The sequence below is a fragment of the Grampus griseus genome (assembly GCF_964374135.1).
Source record: "Grampus griseus genome assembly, chromosome: 3".
Taxonomy (NCBI): domain Eukaryota; kingdom Metazoa; phylum Chordata; class Mammalia; order Artiodactyla; family Delphinidae; genus Grampus; species Grampus griseus.
The window spans coordinates 108,250,860-108,267,872 of NC_139019.1; the positions used below are offsets into that span (position 1 = coordinate 108,250,860).

General features: G+C 36.3%; 1 protein-coding gene across 1 annotated transcript in view; it reads right to left on the reverse strand.

Moving 5' to 3' along the window:
- The window catches only part of RAPGEF6 (Rap guanine nucleotide exchange factor 6), a 220,161-nt gene that overhangs the window by 45,338 nt on the left and 157,810 nt on the right, over positions 1-17,013 (reverse strand). Inside the window, exons 15-17 of the mRNA XM_082650203.1 lie at positions 16,818-16,926; positions 8,517-8,757; positions 5,814-5,971 (exon numbers count right to left, since the gene is read on the reverse strand). Coding sequence (XP_082506329.1) covers positions 5,814-5,971; positions 8,517-8,757; positions 16,818-16,926 — 508 coding nt within the window. The remainder of the gene's footprint in view (positions 1-5,813; positions 5,972-8,516; positions 8,758-16,817; positions 16,927-17,013) is intronic.

Here is a 17,013-nt window from a genome sequence, read left to right on the forward strand (position 1 = left end):
GGTATAATCCTAGCTAAAGGAAAGAGAAGAATAATGAAATAGATGTGGGAGGAAATAATTTCACAGAATAAAGTATGCAGTGAGGCTGAGGACACAAAAAGACAGAGACTGACTCTCAGGACTGGAAGAGTCAACTGAATATACACAAATACAATTCCAGGAAGAAGGATTCTTAGCCAACAGATATTTTGAATGTTCTGGGTCTACTGTCAAATTGGAAGCAGAATACTTCATCTATTCAGGTCCCCTTCGTAAGATGCACGCACCAAACTGCCTTTTCTTAAGGTATACAAAGATCTGAGTCACCAAACATCTCTTGTTTCTATTTCTTTGCAAATGAGTCAATCCTCAGCATGTTGCTGACATTATCAGGTTTCTAAGTCTACAAGGCATAATGTAGGGTCTTAATCCATGCGAACGAGATGCTTCTCTACTCTGGGCTAGAAAATGCAAGAAGTTGGAAATTTCAGTTTTCCAAAAGAAAGATACTGGACAGAACAGTTTCATTATCCCTTTTAACGCTACAAAAGGTGTCAAACAACTACTATTATTATCTGTATTGTTCCTACCCTCTTCATAAAAATAGGTCTCAGTTGTCCAGGACTCTTGAGTTGGATTTGTTTACTAGGTCTTTGGGGGCTGAGCCTCAGCCAGCAGAGCTGGCTGACCTGGAAGGAATAGGGAGATGTTCTGATCCCTTTTATTAATTTCTTCAGAGAAATTTATTCACAAAGACAGGTGGGGAATTTGCATACATTTCTCTTGCTGCTAACATACTATAACATCTGGGAAGGAACAGATGTCTGTATCTTGTGTATCCTGCTAAACACTGTACTCTGTTACACTCTGTTAAATTCATACTCTGTTAAAACCACTTGTTTCTCATGCAAAGGACAAACTGACATACAGTCATGTAACTGGGATTCAGGCATCATAAATGGGTAGCTCTAGAACAGATCTGCAAACGGAATTATCCAAACGGTACTCCATAACCCAAACCTGGTTAATTCACCAAGATAATAAATGCCAAATTAGAAAAACATTTCAGAGCACATTTTCAGAGACACTGGAGGAAAAAATTTCTCCACGCAGATATCAGTGCCAATGTAAACCTCTTTTTCCATTTTAGAATTGCTACCAGTATAACACATATATTTTCTTTACAAACGTGTGTTAGCAGGAGAACATCATACATGCCAAACATAATACTTGGCACATGGCAGACACTCAAATGTTAATTGTTTAGATGAATGGTAAATATGAAGTTAGAATAAAGTTGAATCAAGAAGAAAAAATGATCTAAACATTTCAAATTTTAGGCACAAAGCTAGAATGCACATAAAAATATAATCCTGTAAGCAAAACAGACATTTAAAAAGAATCTTGAAGCAGTACAGCATTTATCAGTCTTATGATTCATATTCCATAATAAAATTCTTACATAATAGGTAAATGAATTCAAGAACTGAAATTCAGATACCTGGACTTCCAATCCAAGGGCAAAATTTCTAGAGTGTTAACTATCTCTCATAAATAAAATTAAAAAATGAGATAAGTGAAGGATACATGTTTTGACCTTGAGATTACACTAAAAATAGAACTTTTTAGGTATTTAAGATGATCATTTAACAAAAGCAGAAGACTGCCTCTTCATTCTGCTTTAAATTGTTAATCACTGTACAAATATTTATGGAGTGCCAGTTATACATCATTAGTGTTCTAGGTGATGAAGATGAAGTAATAAATGAGATTGACAAAGTCTCTGCTTGCAGAGATTTGCTTATATTCAAGAGAGTAAGTTGTGGTTCAAGGAAAGACAATAATCAAGTAAATAAGACAATCGGTATAGTGAAAAGTTCAAAAAGCAAACACAGGGTAGTGGTATAATGGTATGGATTAAGGATTGGCAAACTTGTTCTACAAAGGGTCAAATAGCAAATATTTTATGTTCTGCAGGCCAAGAGGCGAAACAGATACTTCATAGATACTTATATAAAAAGAAAGCAAATTTCCACAAAAATCTTGACAAAATTAAAAATATATCAATAATGCAAACCTACAACATGTAAAGATATGTAAACACAGAGGTTTAGGCAACACTGCAAACATCCACTAAAAGGGGACTGGTTAAACAACGCTATCAGATGTTCAAAAAATCGTGGTAGAATACATTCTGATACAGAAAGGTATTTACGGTATATTGCTAAGTGAAATGGGCTAAGTGGAAAAAAATTGTATCATTTGGGGTGAAGGAAACGATACACACATTTTATGTGCTCTGAAATTTCTGGAAGGATGTAGGAGTAAATGAACAATTGTTAATTCTGGAAAGCGGAGACTTTTATATTTTATCCTCTCTCTGCAAATAAAAACTTTAATATATGTTCCTTTACAATTAAAAATTAGTTAAAATACTTGCAATGCAAAAAGAATTTGAAGTTTACTAGTATTAACGAAGTCAAATAAAAAGTTTGTGCTATTAAATAAAAAAGAATAAGCAAAAAGTTCCATATGAAGACTCAGAAAAAAAAATTCAGTTTTAAAATCCTTTTAGCTATACTCTGAATTCTTCTTTTAGGCCTCATCTCACATTAAGTCCAAAAATTCTGAAAACACTTTTCACAAGTTACAGAATAGCATGTATACTCTAATTCTATGAGTATAAAAACATATATATTCAAAGAAAATGACTGAAAGAATACACACCAGTTTACACTGGCAACCTTGTAAGTGTATAGAAAAGTTCTGCTTCCTATTTCATTCAATTCTGTATTATTTGACTTTTAAAAATATAGTAAAATACTGCATACAAACATAAGCAATAAAATACCATAGTCTTCAAGATACAGTAAAAACCAACAGCTGTAGGCAGCAAAAACAAAGCAAAACCATAAAAAAGTCAGCAATCAAAAGCAAACTATTAAACAGTTCTGTAGCTTTGTCCTTACTTTCTAATAACAATTTAAAACATGCAGCAAAAATATAACTGAGATGTAGACTGATAAAAGTTAGTCAAACTTGGCTGATGTCACACATGTACTACAATATACATACGTGATGTACACAGCTAATCTAAAATTCAGTGCTGCCATATATGATTTACAGAGCTGAATTTGGAATTAATTGGTAATAAATATTTTATTCAACATAAATACAAATAGCATGGCAGAAAGCCTTTTGTAAAGTTGCTCATTTGGGGGTTTACAAATATAATTTTAAGTTAAATTCCTATCTTGTATGTGTTCATTTATATTGCTGATATGGACAAAGGCTACATACTGAGCTTTGCAGACTGACCTTCTCTGAATAGATTTTAAAAGGGCATCTTCAGCCCTTTCAACATGTTTTCATTGAGAGAATTATGCAATCAATCTGAAATCAAGTTGAGTAGTACATCCTCTTCAGAGCTAAGAATTTCAGTGCCATGGGGCTTACAGTTTCTGAATTTTAGTAATTCCAACCTCTCTCTTCCTTTCGCACCCCCAGCTAAATCCCCAACTTCTCTCTCTCCTCTCCCTTCTACCCATCCCTTACCCACCCTGCAACCCAGCCACACTTCTAGATACACCAGTGGCAAAAACACAGCCATAAATCAATAATCATAAGTCAATCTATAAATCATATATCCCTAAATACTTGTCTTACGAAAGTACAGATGCATATTTAGTCTGTGCTTTTGTAGTGCTTAAATATTTTATTTGTGAACATAGTGTAAGAAGTACTGCTGTGGAACACACACACACACACACAGACACAGAAATAAATTCCCATGCTACCGCATGACAAGCAATGTAAGAGAGACAATGAAAATGTGCTAGAGATTTCTGGAAAAAGAGATACTGATTCTGCATCAGAGGGACCTGGGATTCCCAGATGAGGTAACAACTGAGTTCAGCATTGAGGAATAAGAAACATTTCATGGGATATGCAGGGAGAAAACACCAAAGGTGGCAGACAACATGGGCAAAGAGAGTTCTGAAGGTACATGCCATACTCAGGAAAGACAGAAGAGGTAACAGTGGGGAGAATGGCAGAACAGGAGGCTAGAAAAGGGGTTGATAATTATGCTTTAAAAATTGGATACCAACAGTTATTAAGTTATTGTCTTTAGGCTCCAAACCCATGCTGCCCTGCCACAATGGGGCTGGGACTCTGCAAACCACATTTCTTCTTTGCCAATTGTCTCCCTCTTAGGTTCTGCCAAAAAAAGGGCACCAGAGGTAGACTGCAAGGTTAGAGGAAGAAGAGACTTGCTGCTTTATGTTCTTACTTCTGGGTATTTGGCTCTAGTATCACTCAAGCAACACTCCTTCACCCTGGTAGTGGCATTTTTTTCAAGTGCCAGAAGCTGAATCCAGTTTGCAGTTTCCTGTGATGCCTTCGTGCTTGCTTTTTTACCTTTTTACATAGAACACTTTACTTTATACTTGGTAACAATTTCTGATATTAAACATATGGAGTGGTTTCTATCTCATGACTGAACCCGGAACTAATAGAAATCACTAGAAATTTCTAAGCCAAGTAACGACTCATCGAAACCTTCACTCTAGAAATAACACTGGTAGTCACATAGAGGGTAGGGTGTATCAAAGACAGATTATTGGGTTTAGGAATCTCTCTAAAGAGGAGAAGAAGCAACTGAAATAAAAAGGAAGAAACAATGTGCAGAACAACTTTCTACTGTGTTTTTATGTTATGCCTTACATTTTAAATTTATGTTGCTGTATTAAAACATAAACTTTACTATTACATTTATACTTCCTCCTATCTAATGCTGAGATTTATATAATTGAGTTCTTCCCTTTTCCCACTAGCTGATAGAGATTTAGCGTCAAAACTGGAGCTGAATCACAACTATGCCCATCTTTGTAGAGGTTTTTTTTTTTTTAATGTTATAAGAGCACCTTTTATATTGTTATAAAATTTGGAGAATGGATTGGTTAAAACGTTGAAACCTGAGACTGGAGATATAAGTAGTGGTGAGTTTATGAGAGCTCTCACTTACCACAGCAAGAAATTTGGCTTATAAACTTTTGACAATTTTATCAAGTAGAAATGAGCTTAGCTGCATGTAACAGAAAACTTAACAAAAGATTAAGCAAATGGACACATTTTTGTGGAGGTGTTTTTTTCCCTCCTCTCCTTGGACCCAAGTATATATTTCAGTTTTTAACTGTATGTGTCTTTTACTTAAAGCCATCTCAAATCCACTCAAATGGTGGATATATAAATAATTCTTCAAAGCGTTCCTTTGAAGTTACATAGTTAGATGACAATTTCTGCCTCTGAGCATGAACAGATGCAGAAAAATAAACGATGTCCCACAATGGAAGTCTGAACACCAATGAAAAAGATGATATAGTACTTTAATTAACAATACTGTATATAACAAAAACAACTTTAGCTTCAGGTGGTGGAGAGAAAAATCAGTCTTTCTAGAAAACTACTAACACATTTCTGTACATCACAGAGGAAGGTAAGTCAGACAACTTAGACTAAAATAATCCATCTGTCTTATTCCTTTCCACATTCTGGATAACATGTCTCTTGACCGAGAAGAAGTATCTCTGCTTTCATTCCATTGCTCTGATTAGGGTTACCAACAGATAACGTACTTCTCTTTCATAATGGAAGTACCACCACTCCAGTTTAGACAAAAAGACATAATGTTCTCTTTAGCTTTTTTGCACTAAGTCAAAATATAGAGGTGAGAAAAGAGGACTGCAAGCAAATCCAGTATTTGTTGCACAAGGCTCAACCACCTATTTATCTATCTGGTACCAACATGGATGAATAAAATAAACAAAAATTACCTGAGGGATTAGAAAAATCCAACATGCTGGTGGTAGGCTGCAGGAGATCGGGGCTGCTGGATGAGAGTGTTCCAGGGATAGGCATTATGGCCAAACTGTGCCTACAGTGTCTCGTTCCCACAATGCTGTCGTCCTGTGATTGGCTCAGGCCTACATCACTTCAAAAGAATGTAATATATCACTTTAAAGTATTTGAGGGGTATTAACAGTAAACATTTCTGTTCTCTGTGCACTAAGGCATAATAGGACCAATTCAAAGTAATGATTTTAAAATAGTACAGCAATTTAAAAAATAGGACAAGTGTAATAATGAAAATGGCAATAAAGTATTTTTTAACAATTACACTCAAATAAAATTTAACTTACACATCTAGGTAATTCTACTACAGTTGACCCTTGAACAATGCAGACTGAACTAAGCAGGTCCACTTATATATATTTCACGGATATTCCTCAGTAGGAGTAAATACTACAGTACTACATGGTCCGTGGTTGGCTGAATCCGCAGATGTGAGGAACCACAGACATGTAGGGCCAACTATAAATTTTACATGAATTAACCCCTGCATTGTTCAAGGGTGGAATGTACATTGTAATGTTTGTATTTCATATTTAGTTTCTGCTGGTTTTGGTAGAGAAAATGAACCTGAGTGGGGAGTCCTTGAGGTCTGCCAGTTTCATTAGACACTAACATATATACACCCAACAATGCACAGGGCTGCAGCAAGGTTCATCCTCTTGACCGAAAAGCTTGGTAACCTTCTAGGCAAAGGATGGAGTTGGGTGTGAACCCAAGCCAAAAATATGGCAGATTGTAGAAAACAATGGGGCCAGGTTCAACTGACAAAATAAGACAGGTCTTTAAACATATGAGTAACCTGGGAACTGCTCAAACCAGCAAGTACAGAGAAAAGAAAACAGGAAGACGACATAGAAAATTGCAACAAACAACAAGAGCAATATGTGACAAATAGAAAGGAGAAGGAAAAAGAGGACCAAAAATGAAAATAGAAGAAAAAGAATTTTACAGTCTAGTTTATTCTAAGGGTATATTATTTCTTGTGTGATCTCTCAAGTCTAGTTGTTTGGCTGTTCCCTAGATGAGAACATCAAAACCAAAGCAGAAAGCAAGTCATCGAAAGTTAACTGCCTGTAAAAGTTTCAAAAACAAATATCAATTAAATGGACATATTTAAGCAAATATAATATTTTCTTTAAAATATTTTAGAGGTGTTAAATAGGCAATTCTAAAACCATTTAAGAGAAAAAATAACAAATAAATGTAACCCTGTCACTTAAGGTTTAGATATCCCCAAAAGTTCTATAAAACATAGGATAAGCAAAACAATCCTATACAAACATAGGACAGCAATGAAGACTTCCGTCAGCATCAACAACCAAAATACCACTTAGTTCTAAGCATTGGTTTTAACTGGTTAAAACCAATGCTTTAGGTTAATATTAATTCTCATCTATATTTTTTTCAGTGTAGCATTCTACCCAGTATTTGCTACATATACAAACAGTTATCACAGAATACTTACCTATTATCTTGGGATGGATTAATAAGGTCTGAGTGATATGGGATACTTCCTGAATATGTTAGGAGTTAAAAATAGGATGCAGGCAGATTAGGAAACTATGTAAGATGGAGTTTAGAGGACTGTTAAATAAATAGCTAAAGGACTGTTAGGAGCCAGACAAGGATGAGAGCCAGGATAAGGCGGAGAGAGAGAAGTCAGGGAGAAGCATGAAGACACGGAAGAAAGCAAAGATAAGTGTGTCAAGAGCAAGCTATGTCAGACAAACCTGGGTTATTAGCTGTGTGACCTCAGGGAAATTCCTTTCTGTTTCTGAACCTTGGTTACCTCCAAAATTGTGAATAATACTATCGATCCCCCAGGACTATGGCAAAGATTAAATTAGGTAATGAAGGTGAGCACTGTGGCACAGAGGAATACAGGATTCCTACTTTTAAGAAGATAGTAGTACTTTTACTGAAATTAAAATAGAATAATACAGGGACTTCGCTGGTGGCACAGTGGTTAAGAATCTGCCTGCCAATGCAGGCGACACAGCTCCAGCCCTGGTCCAGGAAGATCCCACATTCTGTGGAGCAACTAAGCCCGTGTGCCATAACTACTGAGCATGCACTCTAGAGCCCGTGAGCCACAACTACTGAAGCCTGCGTGCCTACAGCCTGTGCTCCACAACAAGAGAAGCCACCGCAATAAGAAGCCCACGCACTGCAACGAAGAGTAGCCCCCGCTCGTCCCAACTAGAGAAAGTCCACACGCAGCAACAAAGACCCAATGCAGCCAAAAATAAATAAATTATTTTTTTAAAAAAAGACAAAAAACTAGTATCGGTGAATATGTCCCAAGTTTTAAAGTGTCTAAATTTGTAGATCAAGGGACTGATATTGGACCAAAAATATACAAAAAAAGATTTCATAGAATAAAACAAGCAATCTTTTCTAAAATTCAAAACAAGGCTAATGGAAGAATACATAATCTAACAATGGTAACTACTTGGAAGTGATGAGGTGACATTTAGAATTTACTCTTATTTATGGATTGCTTGTAGATTTTATGATGCAACAGTTGTATAATAAACAAAACTGACCCAAAACTTCCCTTCTCCCACAAAAATCTTTACAGTCAATAGGAAAATGCCTACATGACTAAGATTGCTGTTACCTACCTAAACAGTTTTGGAGGCAAGATACTAAATCGTGTTTTATCCAAAATTTTCCTGATTTTGTTTCTTCCACCTGAAACAGTATTTGCTTTTATTTTCTTGTTTCCTTTCTCCTGTGATGTCTGTTCAATATCTCCTGGTACATCCTGGATTGAGTGGCGATTACTTTTTTTTTCAGCAATTTTGGGAATATGAGGAACACCAGATTTCTCTTGTTCGGTCCTAGTAAGTAACTCTTTGAACACTGTAGAAATAAATAAATAAAACTGTCATTTCTTTTCTTCTCATTAGAAAGTTTTTATATCCACAACAAATTTTAAAAATAAACATAGTTGCTTTCTATCACTGGGCCTTTCACAGCCTCACCCATTAAAACTTATTTCATTACGAAATTTATACTCATCCTCTATTAATCAGCTATATCCATTTTTCAGCTTTTATACCTGACTGTACTTATGATGTTGTCCAATAGTGATAAAAGAAATTCACTGGGGAAAACAAAAATGAAGCAGGCAGATTGCCAGCATGTTTCAAAAGCCCAAGGTTCCTATTTAAGTAATAAGCAGTATAATATAATTGCTAATCAACCCAGATTTTATAGAAATAGATATTTAGGTTCTATTATTTATATGTTATCCCTCATCATTTGAGATGAGATATAAGTACTGTAAGTCAGGCCCTGTTTTGTAAAATTTAGCCATCAACAAAATGGGAAGAGCTCTGCTGGACCTGCTTTTACCAGAAACAAACAGTACTAAATTTTGTAATATATGACAATTTCCTCAAGGTAACATCTGTGAGACTTAATTCTGTAGAGTGAAAGCTACTAAGCATTCACTACAGCGGTCTGAAGTAAAAAATCAAGCATTTGTAGATAACTTTCTATCAATCCTAAGTCTAGTGAGTTACTTCATCCTTAAGGAAAGTACAAGCACAGTGGGGCATTTGCCTTTCCAGCAATCGCTTTGCCTAGATCCAGGCAAGCTTATGAAAAGCACAGCTTCTGGGCTTCCCTGGTGGTGCAGTGGTTGAGAGTCTGCCTACCAATGCAGGGGACATGGGTTCGTGCCCCAGTCCAGGAAGATCCCACATGCCGCGGAACGGCTGGACCCATGAGCCATGGCCGCTGAGCCTGCGCGTCTGGAGCCTGTGCTCCACAACAGGAGAGGTCACAACAGTGAGAGGCCCGTGTAATGCAAAAAAAAAAAAAAAAAAAAAAGAAAAGCACAGTTTCTGTCTTCAAGATAATGGAAATCCTTGCTTGATTAAAATACAGTAAATTATTGTCAGTCATCTTAAAAAATTTCACTTTATTTTAAGCCACGTGGTAAAAATAAAAATGTTTTGAGCTAAAATCAAGATACTCATCCATTCAAAAAATATTTACTGACCTATGAACATGTCAAGCACTACTCTAGATGTTTGCAGATTCCTCCTGTCGTGAAACATAGTCAGTCAAAGATATATGGTATGGAGAGAACATAATGCGAGGAACTAGTTAAGAGAGCAAGAAAGGGAAAATTGTCCTTCATTAAGTCACTGTGTTAAGAAGAGATCAGTAAAGTGAGTTGATTTTAACTAGGAAAAGGGAGAAGAAGGATTAATTCTAGGTAGAGGAAATCTCAAGTTTAAAGTACCTGTGGTAGAAGGAAAAGTCAAGAAAATGAAGATGACTGAAGAATAAGGTAGAGAAAGGGCTTGATAATGCTATGGTAAGGTGTCTGAATTTTCTGTTAAGAGCAACAGGAAATCTCTGGGCAGCAGATATCCCTGGCTGCAGTGTGTATGTAAGGTGACTCAGGAGTGTAAAAAGTAGTTTGTATCTTCACTGGACTTGTGTATATAAGTAAAAATCTGCAGAGCTTGTGATTTGTAGATAAAGAAATGATTGAGTTAAACTAAAAAAAAATAGTGAGGGACAAAAATTAATGTCGGTAAGCAAATATAATTACAATACCATTAAACATCAATATCAGATATAATATATGAACCAAAAATGAAGGTGTCCAAGAATTAATAAAAGAAATGTTTAATAAATTTGACTACACAAAGATTAAAGATTTCTCTCTCTACATATATGTGTGTATATGTATTTACACAAACAACCCAAAACAAATGAACAAACAAGGAAAGTCAAAAGACAACTGGGGAAAAAATTTGCAACCCTTAAGACCAAGAGATACTGTTATTTATTTATAAGGCATTCAAACAAATCAATAAAAGATGAATAACTCAACATAAAAATGGACAAATGAAGACTGTTCATAAAGAAGAAATGTTAGCACATAAAAAAAGTGCTCAACTTCCTTCATTATTAAAGACTGTATATCAGAAACTGTAAAGTTGATTATACCCACTGCAGAGGCATTCTTATACATTGATGAATGAAGCGTACATAGATTGGGGAAACTTTTAGAAAGTAAAACCGCAGTAACTATAAAAGTAATTCCACTGTGAGGAATTTATCTTATAGCTATATCTATATAAACATAAAAGATAAGTACAAAGGATTATTACATCATTGTAAACAGCAAAAACTATAAACAACCTAAAACATCCATCAATATGACATCAGATCAATAGATTATGATAATAGTGTGATGGAATTCGATGCAATAACAATTACACAAGAAGTACACCTGTATGAACTGCTGTGGAAAGGTATAGAATATTGTACACAATATGGTCCCACTGGGTGACTTTCTTTAGTATTATAATTTGCAAAACATGCATGTATTACTTTTATTAAACAATTAAAATGTTAATAATAAAATTATCTGAGTGGTGGGATTTTTAAAGATGTTAGAAAGTTGTGAAAAGTAAGAGGAATGGATGAATAAGAACTCAAGCAGGAAGAGGGTAAACTGAGATTGCCAGCTGTTTTCTTCTCTGGGGACATTTGCTGATCTAAATATAAACAGAAGGTGAGGCTCAGGTAGAAGGACTCTACTAGAGGAAAGAGAAGTTTTGATGGCTGCGAGTACTGGCAAGAAAACTGGAATACAGAGAGGCACCAAAGCAGTGTCACTTTTTTTCATGAGATATCTCTATTAGTAAGACAAGGCATGAGGCTGGAAATTTCTTAGAATCTCATGGTACTCAGGAGACAAAGTCACACAACAGGGAGAGACTTCCAGCAAACACACAACAGATTTATCTGCTCGGGGTGGGAGGCTAAAGAGCTAAGCTCAAAACCTCTGAAGGGAAAAACTTAAAAAAAAAGGAGACAGAAAGGTACCAGATTCTGAATCAAGAGATTGGAGGTGGGGTAGGAGGTAGGAGGACAAGGTTGAATAAGCAGAGTGAAATTTCCCACAATCTCTCAGTGGTTAGAGACAAAGTTCCATTAGAGGAGGGGCCTACATCAAGCACATGACAAGTCTCTCAACTTGAAACCCAATGGACACAGTCTAAGTAATTCTGCAACCCAGCCTGACCCAGCTCAATTCTCCTTACCCTATGTGATTAAACAGAGGAAATGGCAAATCCTATCTGTGAGAAAATACTAATTTCACTACTAAGGTTCCTTTATATACAAAGTACAGCATACAATAAAAATTTTAAGACTCACAAAGAAAATAGCCAGAGGGAAAAACAGAATAAAAGATAATCCAAATGTTAGAGTTAACACACAAGGACTTTATAATAACCATTATAAATATATTAAAGAACATAGAGGAAAAGAGATAAAATGGATGAAAAGATGAAGAAAATGATGAAGAAGTGCAACAGAGAACTGGAGATTCAAGTGAATATTCCAGAACTGAAAAATATCTAAAATTAAATTCAGTGCATGCATTTATCAGTAGACTGGATACAGCAGAAAATAGGATTACTTTCTTAAACACAGGTCATTACAAAATACCCAAACTGAAAGAAGAAAAAAATGGGAAGAATAGAACAGAATGTAAGAGATAGATGGGATGCAAATCTTCTAACATATAAGTAACTGATTTCCCACATGGGAGGGAAAGAAAAAGCGGCAGTAGTAATTAATAATGGCCATGAAATTTTTAAAACTGATAAGCAAACAACAATGCACAAATTCAAATGCTGAGCAAACCCCATACAAAATAAATACAAAGAAAATTGTGACGAATCCTTGTTACAGTTAAAATTACTCTGAGTCGTATTTGCATCCTATGGGAAATGCTGGTATTTTTGTTTAGCCTTCTGCGGATTGTGGTTCCAGTGTTCAATTTTCAAAGTCTCTGCAGTGCTATACAGATCTGTCCACTTTGTACCACCTAGTGGTCAGTCTGGGACCTGAGTAGAGGTCTGCTTGGGCCAGTTCTCAAAGTCTATGATATGCTAAATAGGATCAGATTCACGCACCCACAGGATGGGGGTAAGCCCAGGATTTCATAAACAACTTTATGGGGTTGTTTTCTCCATCTTAATTATCAACCTGGTACTTTCTAGTTCCTTAGGCCTCCTTTTTTGGACCTCTAGAGGGAAACTGTCCACTGCAGTGCCTTAGGAGCCAAGTAGAGGGGGACAGGGAGAGTGGGGAAAAAAAGCAGTGACACTGGCTTTGTTTTCTTGGAGCCACTGCTTCACTAAAGGGTGAGGAACATTTTGTCACTCAATGCCACTGGATTGCTTGGAGACTGGGGCCTGAGAATACGCAGAAAACAAGAGTGAAAAAAAAAAAATCTGTGGGAATTCCCCCTCTGTCTGAGCTTTAGGAGTTTCCTTTCCCATTCTTTAAGTCAGGCTGCTTCAGGGTCCTTCTAGGTCTGCACCATAATATTCACATCCAGGTTTCATGCTGCCTTGAGTCCAGTCCAGGGGATACTGGAGTGAAAAAAAAAAGGTAAATTCACTTCTGGTGGTGGTACTTTGAATTCTCTGAGTTCTCAAATAGATGGATCATGATTTTTGTTTAAGTTTTACTGTTGAGTTCAGTGAGAGATGAAGAATAGCATGTGTTTACTCCATCTTAACCGGAACTAGAATCCTTAATTTGCTTTTTAACTTCAGGGACATAAGGACATATCAAATAGCACCTTAAAGTCTGTGTTTGATATTCTGGAGCTCCTACAGTTCTGTTTCTGTTGGTTCTGGCTTAAAATGATTTTTAAGAGGGCCTCACAATGTTTGATTGTTTGACTCCGTATTTGGAAACTTATTTTTACAAATAATAGGCTGCTGCTAGCATCTTCTAAAGAGGATTTCTATTTTCTTTTGCCAGGTACTGGAGACCTAGGGCCAGGTCAAAACTTGAGGTTCTTCTGAGTTGCCTAGAGTACAGTCCACATTCTCTTCGGAGTTAGATACTTAAGTTCTCAATCAAGAACAAATGTTGTTATGCTAGAGTGTTCTGGCCTTTGGTAGGCTCTACACTACGAACCTTCTCTCAGCAGCTCCTTCTCTCAGCTACGTTCTATGGATGGGAAAATAGCCCTGGGAAAGAAAACATCCTTTGGGGGGGTACAGTCTCAGGATGAGTGGTAAGGGATTTGACACATCCAGAGTTTGTGCTTTTAACAAGTGCAGGATTCCAACTCTTTCACCTTTTCCTGGGAGCCTATTACCAAAAAGTCTCACTCTCAGTTGCTTTTCCTGTACTGGTAAATGCTTCAGGGCAGATATGGCTCCAGTTTACCTCTTTAAGGTCTAACTTGTCTGTTCAATGGCAGGTAGCTCTTCACTAGCCAGCTCCTTTAGTTGTTCTCAGTCAATACTAGAAACAGAAGACAAGTTTTTTAAACTAATTTTGCTCAGATTATAGGTGGTCCTTTGAATTGGGAGTCACATCTTTCTTTCATTCTGGAATGGCCTCTGCCACTGTTTCCTAAATACTTTCTTCTGCACTTTTTCTTTTAGATCTCTTGGAATAGTGCTCAATTGCATTTTGTCTTTTTTTGCTCTATAAAGTTGATTTTCTCAAGTTACCTATTCCTTCTACTGTATGTTTCTGTCTTTCTACTAAAATATGTCTTTGCATATTTAAAATAACCCCAAGAGGTATTTTTCTCAGTGACTGTCTTTCCTCCAAATATCCTGTTCTTGTTTTAAGGAATGGATTTTTATATCTCTCTGTGCAGAGTTCTAGAAATGGTTTTCTTCTCCTCCTCAAATTAACTATTTTCTCCAAAATCTGTAAGCTCACTTACTAGGTTCTTCACCATCACCCCTCAAAAATCCTGGTTCTCTTATAACTGGTGATCCCTTGCTGTCAGTTCTAATTAACACAGGATGACCAAGTACCTAGTATCATCTAAACAAATCTGTTTTCTGGTCACAGCTTGTCTTTTTGTAGGTGTTCTGACTGTGAATTCCATGCAGGATGACCTAATCGCTCAACTTTGCTTCATGATAATGCCAGAGTTACTGGAACTTTATTCCAGGCACCACATCCAGACTAAAATGCTCCATTTCAACAAATTTTCTACTAATATTTCTATGAGATACGTTTTGGTGTTTTTCGCATGGGGAGAATGTTGGCTGATTACACTCTGGCTGAGGCAAGGAAGGAGGTCTTGAGGGTACGGGCCCCCTTCTGTAGCACCACGTAACTCCCACACTCTGCAACATCCAATCTAGGGTTCTGTTGGGCAATTGCTTCTCACCATCCAAAGAGTTTGGAGGTTGTGGTTTCTCTTCCTCTTGCAGCCTTCAGATCAATTTTGTCTCCCAGGGTCCATGTTGTTAACCACTACATTATACTACCTCTATGTTTTTATACACAACCACATTTGATACTAGTTAGTAATTATTATGTGCCAGGAACAAAAAAATTTAAAGGTACTGATGCTACTTCTCTGGTGGCACACTGGTAAAGAATCCACCTGCCAATGCAGGGGACATGGGTTCGAGCCCTGGTTCGGGAAGATCACACATGCCACAGAGCAACGAAGCCCGTGTGCCACAATTACTGAGCCTGTGCTCTAGAGGCTGCGAGCCACAACTACTGAGCCCGTGTGCCACAACTACTGAAGCCTGCGCACCTAGAGCCTGTGTTTCACAACAAGAGAAGCCACTGCAATGAGAAGCCTGCGCACCGCAATGAAGAGTAGCCCCTGCTCGCTGGAACCAGAGAAATCCCATGCACAGCAATGAAGATCCAAAACAGCCAAAAAATAATAATAAAAAAAAGAACCCTATGAAACAGAGCTGGAGAAACTGAATAGAGAGACTAAACAATATGCTTTAAGTGTCAGAGCAACCTCTGCTTTCATATTTTTCAAAATCAGAATCCTTTTATTTTAACCCAAAAGTCGATATTTCTAGATACTAGTCCAAAGTCTAGGAAATCCGAAAACTGTTAAGGCTTACTTATTCTATGCTAAACTTATATAATATTTGGAAATTGCCAATAGACTGTTATATGCCAGATTTAGCATGATGTAATTCAGTGAAAGGGACTCAAGTGAAAAACCAAATGTTTCATTTTTCATTATGACTAAGTGCAGGATAAGGAGGAGTCAAAGTGGGGGGAAAACACACACACACGTCCTTTTCCATAGGCACAGTTTTAAAATTCAACTCTTATTCCTCAAATTTCAACCTAAATGATGTAGAGAATTTTTTTCCTTCCTACTTTATAAGGACTCTTAAATTTTCTTTGATAGTTTTTAATTGCTACACTTTTTTTTTTACTGTTGCCCTTCTCAGAATTTCAGAGAAAATCCTATGAAATCTAATCAAACTAAGCCACAGTCTTCCAAAAGTTGGAAAAAAAAAAAAAAAACCCAAATAGTAGATTAAGTTAAAAGTACAAGCTTAGTCCTTGCTTCATTCAAATAGTAACATGATTAAAACATACTATAGGAACAGTAATCAATATTTTTACAAAGAAAGGTATACTGTTATTAAAAATTGGCAATTCACTGATTAATTAATTCAATGTTTTACTCAATTTATTTCCATGAAACAGCTAATCTGGCATTCATATTATTATTTCAGAAAGCTAGCTAAAACATTAGAAGTAGACATTTGCACATTAGCAGGGAGAAAAAAAGCCTACTATGACTTCTCAGTTTCATTCAGATCAATCTAAGTTTCATTCAGTATCTCCAGGCAAAGTACGGTACATAATAGACACTCAGTAGACATTTCATAAATGACTAAATGTAGTTGTACACCTATTTTAAAACTAAGATTTCAAAATAAATACAAATAAAAATTCTAGAATACAGAATACTATATCTCAGCACTAAAGATCCTAAAAATGTTCAAAAAGCTTAGATAGAAACATTTTTTTAAGTATTTTTACTATCCTCCCTTTCACTGTAGTGATTCTTTTCTTTTGTATCACCAAACAAAAGGGCTCAGATAGTTTTTGACAACAAAACTCACCAAAAATGTTGGTCTTTACAGTAAGCGCAAGATGAGTATTATTCCTCAAAATTTCAAGGGCCTTCACAAACGTTATATTCTCAAAGTTTTGTCCATTTACTTCCATTATCTTGAGAAAAGTGTTTGAAAAATACAAATTAAGACAAAAACAGTATTAGTTATTTCTGCAATCTTAAGTTTAATGGTGAAAAAATAA